At 47.8% G+C, this 13,794-nt stretch overlaps 1 protein-coding gene across 1 annotated transcript; it reads left to right on the top strand.

Moving 5' to 3' along the window:
- Positions 1-7,555, top strand: LOC103183873. Its single transcript, XM_007901597.2, has 4 exons — positions 1-197; positions 1,912-2,033; positions 4,847-5,062; positions 6,775-7,555. Exons 1-4 carry the CDS (start codon positions 71-73, stop codon positions 6,793-6,795), a joined length of 486 nt encoding a protein of 161 aa, XP_007899788.1. The 5' UTR covers positions 1-70; the 3' UTR covers positions 6,796-7,555.
- Positions 7,556-13,794: the final 6,239 nt, after the last annotated feature.

Genomic DNA, 13,794 nt, shown 5'->3' with positions numbered 1-13,794 from the left:
CCAGCGAAACGTTCAGTCAGAAGTGACCTTTCTTCCAGATCTCACAGGAGAGAGCAATTGTTTCACCACAATGGCAGATTCACATTCATTTGAAAAACAGACCAAATGTCTCATGGATATCCTTCTGCAGGAGGAATTGGAAGTGGATAGTGGTAACCTGTGCTTTCGCAGTATGCAAACAGAGCTCACAGAAGAAGGTATGTGACCAGCTGGCGAGGGGCACCGACAGACTGAGACCTGACTGTGCACTCAGTGAGACTCAGGCACATAACAGTGTCATAGGATCTTTAACATCAACCTGACAGACGGACAGAGAGACAGACAGAGACAGTCAGACACTCAGTTTAATGTCCCTGCTGAAAAAACTGGAGTTTGAGAATCAGACGTCTCTCAGTACTATCTGACGAGAAGCAGGAAACGTCTGTCCAGCAGCTCTTTAGTGAATATCTTGACGTCTTGTACTTGATCCTTACCCCACCCCCTCGACTACTCCGATGCTCTCCTCAGCTACACGAGCCATGAATCATAATTCATTGAGAACTCCCCCACCCGTATTCTCACCCACACTAAACTGCGTACCCCCATCACACCTGTCCACATCAGACTCCATTGCCTATCACAGAATGGATCGATTTCAAGATCCTTCACCGTTGGCAATCAGGCTTTCACCCAGTACACCTCGACTCTTTGGAACTCTCTCTCTTGCTCCTTTAGAGGTGGATATTTACTTGTTAGATCATTGAAGTTGAGGTACAGATCAGTCATGATCTTATCCAATAGCGGAACAGGCTTGAGGGGCTGAATGGCCTCCTCCTGTTCCTATGCCCTCCCTTTATCTGCTGCCATCTATTTTATAGCTTTGCTTTCTCCTGCTTTCAGTTTAACTTTATGAGTTTCATGTTCCTGTAAGCACAATCATCATGGAAGGTCTTTAGGCGAGATTTGAAGGTGGGGAGGAAGGGGGAAAGCCAGAGGGATTGAGAGAGGGCGTTCCAAAGCTTTGGGGCACAGTGGCTGAAAGCACAGCAGCCGATCGTGGAGCAGAGGGGGCGAGGGACAAACAGGGGTCCGGAGCCGGCCAAGAGAGTAGGCAGAGGGTGGTGGAACGGGGAGTGGGGGGCGGTAAGCAAATCGGATAGGTAGGGAGCTGCAAGGACATGAAGGGAGTTGAAAATGGGTGAGAGGATCTTGAGGTCGATCCGTTTGGTAATTGGGAACCAGTGCGGCCTGGCAAGGACTGGGGTGATGGGAGTCCTGAGTTTTGTGTGGGTTAGTATCCAGACACCGGAATTCTGAATTAATTGAATTTTGTGTATCGTGGAACTGGGAAGACCAGCGAGGGGGGCATTTGAAAGGTCCAGCCGGGAAGTGACAAAGGCGTGGATGAGGGTTTCGGCTGCTGTGGGTGTGAGTTACGGACAGAGGTGGGCAATGCGGTGGAGGTGGTATAAAGCGGTCCTGATCAGGGAACAGATGTGGGGAAGAAAGGAAAGCTGTGGATTGAACCTGACGCCTAAATTGCACACGGGTCACAAGTGAGCGGACCTGGGTTTGATTCTCGGTCAGGGCAATACCTTAGGCAAGTTTCCTTACTCTACATGCCTCTGTTTAAGTGGAAACCCGGTTGTTAGTTGATTGTCGGATCGCTTTTCCGTCGGTAATAATCCCTTAAAAAAAACTAATAATAATTCGGTCACACAATCCATGACAATTGGCTACCACGTTTTGCCCACAAAATGTAGTCAATTCACTTTACAGCATATCTTGTGAAGCGCTTTGAGACGTCTCAACGACATGATAAGGCAATATATCAAATGCAAGGATTGATATTATCATTTTAATCGCTGCTCCACCCGCCCTGGCAGCCAGATTGACAGGCAGATTAACAGGCAGTTATCGGCTGTGTTTCAGAGTGTGCTCTGAAGAATCTGGGACAACAATTGCGAACTTTGGGAGATCAGTTGAATGAGGAGCAGGTGAAATCCTTCACAAAAGAATTTCAGAAAATGATGCAGACGAATGCACTGGACAAGGTAAGTGAAGTTAGAAAAATCATTTGCTCTGTGCTCCGAGATGCTATCCTGCGTGAAGCAACAACAACAACAAGATTCCATTTATAGAGCGCCTTTCACGTCGGGAGGACGTCCCAAAGCGCTGGACAGTTGGGTCAGGACCCGAGCATTGGGGGGGAAATGGTCAGGGTGAGGGGAGGGAAGGGAAGGGAGGGAGCGAGGAGGGGGGAAATGGTCAGGATGAGGGGGGGGAAGGGAGGGAGCGAGCAGGGGGGAAATGGTCAGGATGAGGGGAGGGAAGGAAGGGAGGGAGCGAGGAGGGGGTAGAGAGTCGAGAGGGGAGCTGAAGGCTCGGTCAAAGAGAAAGGTTTTGAGACCGGCCTTGAAGGAGGAAAGGGAGGAAGCGGCGAAGGCACTGGGGGATAGAGTTCCAGAGCCTCGGGGCTGAGAGGCTGAAGGCCCGGCCACCGATGGTAGGGCGGTTGGGGCGGGGGATGTGGAGCAGACCGGAGCCAGAAGAACGGAGGGTACGGGCAGGTAGGTAGGGGGATAGTAGGTTGGAGAGGTAGGAGGGAGCAAGGCCGTGAATTGCCTTGTAGGTGAGGATGAGGATCTTGAATTCGATCCTCTGGGGGATGGGGAGCCAGTGGAGGCGAGCGAGGGTGGGAGTGATGTGGTCACTGGTGCGGGACAGTACACGAGCTGCAGAGTTCTGAATGACCTGCAGTGTGGAGGGAGGGCCGGGAAGGCCGGCGAGGAGAGAGTTCCCATAGTCCAGCCTTGAGGTGATAAAGGTGTGGATCAGAGTTTCAGCCGCGTGAGGGGTGAGGTAGTGCCGTAGTCTGGCGATGTTCCGGAGGTGATGGAAGGCGGTGCCAGTTGTGGTGCGGATATGAGGGAGAAAGGACAGCTCAGGGTCGAACAGAACCCCGAGGTTCCTGATGGCTTTGAGGTGGAGAGTGCGGCCTTGGATGCTGATGCTGTCAGCGCCTGAGGTGCGGAGGCGCTTACGTGAGCCAATCAGGAGGGCCTCAGTTTTACGTACGTTGAGCTGAAGAAAGTTGTCTCTCGTCCAGGACTCGATGTCGGACAGACAGCTGTCAGGACATCGGGGGTCGTGGAGTTGAGGGTAGAGGAGGAAAGGTAGAGTTGGGTGTCATCCGCACACATGCGGAAGTTAACCCCATGTCTGCGGATGATGTCACCACAGGGGGAGCATATAGAGGGTGAAGGGGGGGGACCGAGGGCAGAGCCCTGAGGGACACCGCATGAGACAGTGCGGGGGGTGGAGGAAAAGCCCTTTGTGGAAATAAAATGAAGACAGTGGGAGAGGTATGACTTAAACCACTCAAGGACAGGGCCTTGAAGGTTGAGGTGGGAGGACAAGCGGTGGAGGAGGATAGAATGGTCGACCGTATCAAATGCTGCCGATAGGTCGAGGAGGACGAGGAGGCAGAGGGAGCCCTGGTCACAGATGGTCAGGATATCATTGGTGACCTTGACCAGGGCAGTTTCTGTGCTATGGGCAGCACGGAAACCCGACTGAAGGGGTTCGAATAATAAATGGATGGAGAGGAAAGAGCACAGCTGGGAGGCCACAACTCTTTCAAGGACCTTGGACAGGAAAGGGAGGTTGGAGATGGGCCGGTAGCTTGATAGCTGCGACGCATCAAGGGAGGGAGTTTTCAAAGTGGGAGTGATGGTGGCAGTTTTAAGGAGAATGGGAACAGAACCAGAGGAGAGGGACAGGTTGATGATGTCGGTGATATGTGGGGCAGGAGGTGGAGCTGGGTGATAAGGAGTGGAGTGGGGATGGGCTCAAGGGAGCAGGTGGTGGGTTTCAGGGACAGGATGAGTTTGGTGACAGAGGGTGGGGAAACGGGTACGAAGGTGTGCAGGGGAGGATGGGTAGCAGGCTGTAGAAATGCAAGTTGTTGTTGTAGACAGATCACAGGATGGGTAAGTAAAGCAACCAAGTTCAGTTCAATAAAATGTTCAACAGCCTCTTAGAGCTGCCTCTAATCCAATAATCTTGACCCTTTAAACCCTAAACCCTTTCATCTCCTACCTAATAGCCCCTAACCCAATAAACTTCTGATCCACTAATCCCCTAATTAAATAACCCCTTCACCCCAAACCCACTTGCTCTATTATCCCTTGAATTCATAATCTCTTGACTCATTAAACCCCTGAACTGCTGACCTAACAAAACCTGGTCTGATTTTTTCCCCTCGACTTACTCCTGGAATCACCCGGCTCAGCTGAGATCTGCAAGGTCAGCACAGATCTGGACCTGTTCACGGTTCAGTTCCACGCTGGACATCGCTTTTATTAACCAAAACAGGCAAAGTCACCTGTTTCTTACAGCCTCAATATTTGTATGTGAGGAGCTCATTCAGCTTGGCAAGCCGGTATTACCATTTCTCCCCCTTGTGTCCATATCCCTTAATATATTTACTTGGTAACTGTCTTCACCCACATTCGCCCACAAATATACAGTCAATTCACTTTACAGCATATTCTGTGAAGCGTTTTGATACGTCTCAAAGACGTGAAAAGCGCTATATTAAATGCAAGAATTATTATTATTATTATTATGTCTATCTGTTTCTTTCTTAAGTGCCTCAATTGACCATATTTAGGGATTACTGAGAGAGTTCATTCCATATACTCACAACCTTCTGTATAATGTTTTTTCCCTGAAATCCTCTGTCACCAGTTTAGGTCTAATTGTAAAGTTACACTCTCGAGGTTTAGATTTCTCAACAAGCATAAAAATGAACAGAGCTGGAGAAACTCTTAGTCAGTCATCAATCTGATTTCTTCTTCCTAAGGGCTTCAAAATATTTTCTGACACTGTGAAATCTATCTCCCAAACCTGGGTCAGTGACAAAGATCTGCCAGCTGAGAAAACTCTCCTAAAGATCATGGCATCCCTGGGGATTCAAGCAGCTAAGCAAATGCCCTCTCTTGCTAAGGAGATCAGTGAGGCCATGATGTCCTTCAGCATGACCTCACTGAAGGAATGGGTGACCAGCCAAGGAGGATGGGTAAGCGATCAATGTGCATGAATTTACTGTGCCACAATGGAAGTGATAAAATGGTAGTGCTCTTTATACAGCGCTATAGCAGTATAATGTGTCAACAAGTGACAGCTTGGCTCAGCTGGTAGCACTCTCGCCTCTGGGTCAGAACATGTCTGGTTCACATTGAGTGTGTGTGTATATAGAGTTCACAGTCTAGGCTGACATTCTCGTGCAGGGCAGTGGGAGCGCTGCATTGTTGGATGTGACGTCCTTTGGATGAGCCAAGAAATTGCTGTTTTGGTGGATTTTAAGGATCCCATGGCACAGTTTTTAAAGAGAAGGGAGTTTCTCCTTGTCAACATTCCCTCAGATAAAATAGGTCATTCACCTCACCATTTTTTAATGGAGAATACTATGGCTACAATGCACAGCATAGTATGTGGGTGGGTATAGTGGGTGGAGTCCTGTAACTCAGTGGTTAGAGCACTTGCTTTGCAAGCAAGAGACCTGGGTTTGATTCCCGGCAGGGTGAAACCTTGGGCACGTTTCCTTACTCCACACGACTGATAATAATCCCTCAAGAAAAAAATAATAAATTGGTAATTTTCAATCCACGAGAGACACAGCTGTGCACAATTGGCTGCCGCATTTTGCCCACAAATATACAGTCAATTCACTTTCAATATATTCTGTGAAGCACTTTGAGACATCTAGAAGACGTGAAAAGCGCTATATCAAATGCAGGATTATTATTATACCTGCTGCGTTTGCATACAAATATGCAATCACTGCACCTGACAGTAATTGTCTGTGAAGAACATTGAGTCATTGTATCAAATACAAGGTTTATTAAATTAAAAGACCTCCATAGAAAATCACAGATGGGTTTGGATGAAAAACGAAATTTCAGTCCATTTGATCTCATCCTTCCTGAATGTCCACACCAACGGCTTCTCATGATAGCATCAAAGCTGTTCCTGCCTGAATGGAGACCTTGAATCCAGATTGAGAATTGGGACTGAAGAGGAGTTGGAAAGGTCGTGAGCTTCACTGACTGTTATTTGTGGCATTCAACCTCCCAAGACAGCGTTCCCCACACTTTCTCTATCAGGGCTACCTGCATGTGTTGAGCACAAGGCCATTCTACACCAGAGAGAGTCACTGGATAGTTTGCTCAATGGGTCCCTAGAAATATCTATATCTCTTGGTCATTGCCATTTCCTCTAGTCCCAGGCTCAATGGCTCAGCTCAAGGCTTGCTTCTCTAAATATCCAATGCCTTTCAATAAAAGAACAAAGCTTTGTAAAACCCTGAGAATACATTGGCTTAGTGGTTTGCGCATTCTCCTCGTAAGCAAGAGGACCAGGGTTCGATTCTCCAGCAGAGCAAAACCTTAGGCAAGTTTCCTTACTCCATACGTCTCTGTTTACCTGGAAGTAAATCGAAACCCAGTTGTTAGTCGATTGGTAGATCAGTTTCTAGGGTTAATAATCCCTTAAAAAAATTGTGGTCACTTAATCCAAGACTGTTTGTGTTCGTGCAATTGGCTGCCTCATTTCGCCCACAAAATATACAGTCAATTCATTTTACAGTATATTCTGTGAAGCTCTATGAGCTGCCTCAACGATGTAATAAGGCGCTATATCGAATGCAAGGATTATTATTATGATTATTATACCACTGCATCTCCATCTCTAATAGCCCATGATTTGTCTTTTTTCTTTCATGTCTTGCAGGAGAATATTCATTTGAAGTAAAATTTAAACTGAGCAGTCTCAATGCACCAGGTTACCACACTCTAGCAAAATCTATACCATAATTCCAGGAGGGGCCATCACAAGATAATAATGACAAAAATATTAATAAAAACAATAATAATAACCACCCTACAGGACTCCACATGCAGGAACTTCACCTGATGGACCCCCCCACCCCATTCTCTCCGCTCACTGCCTCCCCATCCCCCTCGCTCAGCCTGGCTCAGCCCCAGCTGATGTTCTCCTCAGTGGAAGCCTCCAGGTTTCAGGTGACTAGCCCGGTGCTGAAACTGTCTCTCAACGTCAAAAGGCTGGCCTTTCCCTAGCACCATGGGCTACCTCAGGTCAGTGTTAGTGAGGTGTCCTAACCAGGCACCACCGTCTCCTGCAGTGGGAGGAGTGTGACTCTGCCCGCCATGTCCCAGGTCAGAGAGACCATCACAGGCATGAAATCAACACTAAAAATTACACCCTGTTTATCTGGGGCCTTAGTAGGCCTTTCACCTGATGTTCTCCACATCTCTACATTGTCAACTCTAATTGATGAGCCCAATGTGCTATTTGCGTTACTGGAGATTATTGACCTTGTCCAGAGAGGCTCCACATACCTCCTCTCAGTCAAGGAGGACATACATTTACTCCCTCCAGAATTTGAATCCTGATACTTCTCATTGGGAGTCGAGTGCTTGGCTGACTCAGCAGCTGCCACAGTGAGGAATCCCACTACAAACCAACAATAAAAAGATTGCTATTCAGCGACCAGATTGTGAGATTTGTATATTTCTGTCTGAGGTTCTTTGTACATTTCCACATTCCATCCCATCAGTAAAGAAATCACTCACTTGGATCATTTATATAACTATGTAATTTCAGTAATTGTGTCAGTAGAGTGGTATGAAACGTGTACTGATGATTTGTAACTGGAAACAACTGTATACAGTATGAGCCAATAAAAACCAACATTCAACCATTTTGTGCCCTTGACACAGGAAGTAGAATCAGAGAATGACACAGCACAGAAGGAGGCCATTCAGCCCATCGTGTCTGTGCCGGCTGTTTGAAAAGAGCTTCCAAATCAACCCCACTCCCCGCGCTCTCCCCATAGCCCTGCAAGCTTGTCCTCCCCAAATAATTATCTAATTCTCTCTTAAAAGTTGTTATCAAATCAGCTTCCACCAGCCTTGCAGGCAATGCATTCCAGATCCCAACAACTCGCTGTGTGAAAACATTTCTCCTCACCCCTGTTCCTTTTAATAACTATTTTAAATTGGTTACTAACCCTCCCACCAGTGGAAATAGTTTCTCCTTGTTCACCCTATCGAATCCCCTCATAATTTGAAAACTTCTATTAAACCTTCTCTGCTCCACGGAGAATAATTCTCGCTTCTCTCGCCTCTCCTGATAACTGAAGCCCCTCATTCCTGGTACCATCCTGGTCAATCTTCTTTGCATCCTCTCCAATACCTTGACATCCTTCCTAAAGTGTGGGGCCCAGAACTGAACCCAGTCTCTCGCTGAGGCCTAACCAGTGTTTTATATAAAGGTTCATCATAACTTCCTGCTTTTGTACTCTCTGCGCCTATTTATAAAGCCTAGTATCCATATGCCTTTTTAACAGCTTTAGCTACCTGTCCTGCCACCTTCAAAAATTTCTCCAGGGTTGGGGTTCAAAGATTTCTTTGAAGGTTTCTCTGTTCCTTCTCCCCCTTTAAGATTGTCCCATCAGCTTATATTGCCTCTCCTCATTCTTCCTCCCAAATTACATCACTTCACATTTCTCCATATTAAACGTAATTTGCCACGTGTCTGCCCATTTCACCAATCTGTCTATGTCCTCTTGCAGTCTGCTACTACCGTCCTTACTGTTTACTACTTTTCCTAGTTTAGTTTACTAGAAACATGGATGTTGTCCTCCCTAAACCCAAGTCTAGGTCATTTATGCAGATTAAAAACAACAACAACAACTAGATTCTATTTATAGAGCACCTTTCACGTCGGGAGGACGTCCCAAGGCGCTGGACAGTTGGGTCAGGACCCGAGCATTGGGGGGAAATGGTCAGGGTGAGGGGAGGGAAGGAAGGGAGGGAGCGAGGAGGGGGTAGAGAGTCGAGAGGGGAGCTAAAGGCACGGTCAAAGAGAAAGGTCTTGAGACCGGCCTTGAAGGAGGAAAGGGAGGAAGCAGCGAAGGCACTGGGGGATGGAGTTCCAGAGCCTCGGGGCTGAGAGGCTGAAGGCCCGGCCACTGATGGTAGGGCGGTTGGGGCGGGGGATGTGGAGCAGACCGGAGCCAGAGGAATGGAGGGTATGGGCAGGTAGGTAGGGGGATAGTAGGTCGGAGAGGTAGGAGGGAGCGAGGCCATGAATGACCTTGTAGGTGAGGATGAGGATCTTGAATTCGATCCTCTGGGGGATGAGGAGCCAGTGGAGGCGAGCGAGGGCGAGGGTGAGGGCGAGGGTGGGAGTGATGTGGTCACTGGTGCGGGACAGTACACGAGCTGCCGAGTTCTGAATGACCTGCAGTGTGGAGGGAGGGCCGGGAAGGCCGGCGAGGAGAGAGTTCCCATAGTCCAGCCTTGAGGTGATAAAGGCGTGGACCAGAGTTTCAGCCGCGATGGCGATGTTTCGGGACCAAAAGAGCAGTGGTCCCAATACTGACCTCTGGGGGACACCACTGCACACTTCCCTCCAGCCAGAAAAACAACCATTCCCCACCACTCTCTGCTCTCTGTCTCCCAGACAGTTCTGTATCCGCTGCCACTGTTCCTTTAATACCGTGGGCTTCTATTTTCCTTACAAGTCTCTTATGTGGCACTTTATCAAACGCCTTTTGAAAATTCATATACATCAACTGCACTACCTTCATCCAAGTGGTTTATACCAAGCTCCCAGCTGACCAGTATTTACAGTGTTCAGTGCGCTTGTAGCCCCCTGCAAATGGCTTGTGGGAGGAAGACTGGCTTTTGGGGAGGAGGGATTTGGCCAGGTGTCTGACACACACCATGTTTATGACTATCTAAACAAAGCTGAGAATTCTACACATCCCACCTACACATGGAAATCCCAGAGATAGACTATTGGAATGGAATGTGCGCTCTCTCTCTCCCTAAATCCAGAGAGTATTAGGCGCAGGTTGGCAAGAGTCAAGGCTTGGGGACCCCAGAGTGTAGAGTGTGGGGAGGGGGAACGGGGAGGTGGGGGTGGGGAGAAGGTGAGCGAGATCCTTTTTGGGTCGTCAGCCTGAACCCACGAGTTGGCCTGAGAGTGTTTCAGTAAAGATTCTTTCATAAGAGTTGCTCTGTTAATAACTGAATGAATGACCAGAGAAGAAGACATGAAGAGCAGACTGTGAAAGGTGGGTTAACGTTCAACAAGTAACAAACTCGCACACTGCCAGCATTTCTCTTAAAAGTCTCTGATTGTTTCGGAATCTGGGAGCAACACGAGAGCAACACTTTCACGTAAACCTGACTCCAAGTCGCTAAAATTCCTGCCAAGAGTTCCATGGCTCCTTGGGACTCATTCCTTCACTTCCTGCCGTCAACAGTGAAATACTAAATACATTGATTTCACTGATTTCACACACAGTGAAGCAGATATCAGTGTGAGACACAGATTTTAAATGGTTGTGTGCCTTTGCATGTGGGAATGTCAGTCGGGAATCCATTCTATATGTATGTGGAGTCCTGCAGTGTAGTGGTAAGAGGATTCGCCTTGCAAATGAGAGGATCCAGGTTCGATTCCCGGGTGGGGCGAAAAGTTAGGCAAGTTTCCTTACTCCACACGCCTCTATTTATCCAGCAGTAAGTGGGAATCTGGTTCTTAGTTGATTGCTGGATCGCGTTCCTGGTAATAATTCCTAAAACAAAATTCACGACTGTTTGAGGGGCACTGCTGTGCTTAATTGGCTGCCACATTTTGTCCACAAATTACAGTCAATCCACTTTACGAAATATTCTGTGAAGCGCTTCAACAACATGATAAGGGCTATATCAAATGCTAGGATTATTCTTAAATAGGTAGAAGAAAGGGAACTCGACGCCAATGTAAGAACAAGGATTCGCTGCTTCGGGTATGTATAATAATATATAATCCTTGCATTCGATACAGCACCTTATCACATCTTTGAGACGTCTCAAAGCACTTCACAGAATATACTATAAAGTGAATTGACTGTTTACTTGTTGCTGAAAATGTGGCAGCCAATTGAGCACAGCAGGTCCCACAAGCAGTGGATTGAAGTGAACAATTTTTTTAAGGTATTATAACCCCCAGAAAAGCGATTGCCAATCAACTAACAACCGGGTTCCTGCAAGGTAAACAGACGCGTGTGGAGTAAGGAAACATGCCCGGTAATCAAACCTGGGTCCTTTTGCTTGCGAGACGAGCGCACTAACCACTACACTAACTGGGGACCAAAATCCAACCAAGTGTTTCACTTACAACTAATTTGTGCTAAAACATAAGAAATGCAGAATTATGGAACTTTCTTCAATTCAGTCTCTATCTGAAAACCGGTTCCTCTTAAAAAAAGATGACTGAAAACAGTTTCTAAATTAAGGTCGAATGTAAGAATTTTCCATAATCTTAAATGTTAAGAGAAAATGATCAACGACAACTTGCAATGATATTGCATTTATCCCGTCCTTGATGCAGGTATTGCGTCTCAGAGCTCTGATAGGCTAAAACTAGATAGAATTATCATCCCATAGAGCGGTTGGCCAGATATGAAATGGAATATTGCATTTGGTTCCAGGCGCCCAACCTCATCAAGTACGTAATAGTCTTAGACGTCATTCGGTAATGATTTACCATATTAATAACTGGGACAAAGTCCCTTAACTATAATGACGGCTGCATAAACTTGGATAATTATCTTCAAACTGAGATTAAACATTGGTATTTATAATAACGAGAGGAACTGACCAGGCTATTAAGGAACAACACTTCCCTCTGCTGGAGGAATCCAAAACAAGTGAAATATAAGGATCTAAATTCTGTGCAATTCTCGATCAACAAAATATAGTAAATCACAGGTGATGGAATATGGAGGAGGGAATGTAATTTGAACTCATATAGTCTAAGATGACACTCCAATGCAGTGCTGGGGGTGGTGGGAATGCATTGTTAGAGGGTCCTTTGGTTGAGACCTTAAACTGAAGTCCCGTTTGCATGTTCAGGTGGATGTTAAGGATCCTATGATCAGAAAGAGAAGTGTACCTAATACCAAAACTATTCCTAATTTTAAATTCATTAAAATACATACCAAATTCTGCAAGCCTTTGTTTAAAAAAATCTGCGCACACATTTCCACATTATTAAACTAACAGGTGGTGTTCAGAGCAGTGTTATTTTCTTATTTAAATTCCGAGTTTTCTGAGACTTTTAACGCCAGTGCTAAATACGATTGGTTGATCTTGGTGTTAATAAGCTGCAAGCCCAGGGAACATCATCATAATAATAATAATAATCCTTGCATTTGATATAGCGCTTTTCACGTCCGGAGGACGTCCCAAAGCGCTTCAGAGAACACACCTTAAAGTGAATTGACTGTATATTTGTGGGCGAACGCGGCAGCCAATTGCGCACAGCAATGTCCCACAAACAGTCGTGGATTGAAAATGACCAATTTATTGTTGTTTTTGGTTTTGGAGGGATTATTATTAGGCTCTGTGTGGAGTAAGGAAACTTGCCCAAGGTTTGGCCCTCTGCCTGGAATTGAACTCAGGTCTCTCACTTGCAAAGCGAGTGCTCTAACCACTGAGCTACAGGACTCCAGGACTCATGGCATAAGATAGCGAACCTGTTCCTTTAAGTCAAACATGTTTTAATTCCAGCTATTATAATAATAGTAATAATAGTAATAATAATCCTTGGATTTGATATAGTGTCTTATCACGACTTCGATACGTCTCAGAGCGCTTTACGGAATATACTGTAAAGTGGATCGATTGTATATTTTGTGGGCGAAACGCAGCAGCCAATTGCACACAGCAGTGTCCCACAAACAGTCATGGATTTATTATTTTTATTTTGGAGGGATTATTAGCCCCGCAAAGTGAACCATCAACTAATAATCAGGTTCCTACTTACTGTAAGGTAAACAGAGGTGCGTGGAGTAAGGAAAGTCGCCTAAGGTTCCCCCCCCCCCCCCCGGGAAGCGAGTCGGGGTCCTCTCGCTGCCAGACAGGTGCTCCAACCAATACTCTATGGGACTCCAACAATGTCAGAATTTCACAGAAGGCTCCTCAAGCGCACAGAGCGGCCAGGAACGGGCAACAGTAAACGGTAAAGAACCCAGGCAGCACCCCCACCCCCACCCACCCCCACCCACCCCACCCACACCCACCCCCACCCACCCCCACCCACACCAACACCCACCCCCACCCACCCCCACCCACACTAACACCCACCCCCACCAACACCCACCCGCCCGCCCACACCAACACCCACCCACCCGCCCACCCACACCAACACCCACCCCCACCCACCCCCACCCACACCAACACCCACCCGCCCGCCCACACCAACCCGCCCGCCCACACCAACACCCACCCGCCCACCCACACCAACCCCACCCCACCCACCCGCCCACCCACACCAACACCCACCCCCACCCACACCAACACCCACCCCCACCAACACCCACCCGCCCACCCACACCAACACCCACCCGCCCGCCCACACCAACCCCCACCCCACCAACACCAACACCCACCCGCCCACACCAACACCCACCCGCCCGCCCACACCAACCCCCACCCCCACCAACACCCACCCGCCCACACCCACCCCCACCCCCACCAACACCCACCCCCACCCACACCAAAACCCACCCACCCACACACCACCAACACCCACCCACCCACCCGCCCCCCCCTCTCCAGCTGCTGCCGAGAGTTGCACAACTTACTCACTGACCCCTCCCCCGTTGCTCCGCCCCCGTTAGTCACTCAGACTCGCGCTGTGACCCATTGCTCACTTACCCGCAGTGTTGGGCTG

Source organism: Callorhinchus milii, unplaced genomic scaffold, assembly GCF_018977255.1.
Source record: "Callorhinchus milii isolate IMCB2004 unplaced genomic scaffold, IMCB_Cmil_1.0 Scaffold19, whole genome shotgun sequence".
Classification (NCBI taxonomy): domain Eukaryota; kingdom Metazoa; phylum Chordata; class Chondrichthyes; order Chimaeriformes; family Callorhinchidae; genus Callorhinchus; species Callorhinchus milii.
The sequence above is the reverse complement of the archived record's forward strand: the minus strand, read 5'-3'. Positions and strand labels throughout refer to the sequence as shown.

Bases quoted from the DNA above. Each gene is read 5' to 3' on its own strand.
- LOC103183873 (XM_007901597.2), top strand. From the start codon at position 71: ATGGCAGATTCACATTCATTTGAAAAACAGACCAAATGTCTCATGGAT. The intron at 198-1,911 runs GTATGTGACCAG...GCTGTGTTTCAG, and splicing joins AACAGAGCTCACAGAAGAAG to AGTGTGCTCTGAAGAATCTG. The intron at 5,063-6,774 runs GTAAGCGATCAA...CATGTCTTGCAG, and splicing joins TGACCAGCCAAGGAGGATGG to GAGAATATTCATTTGAAGTA.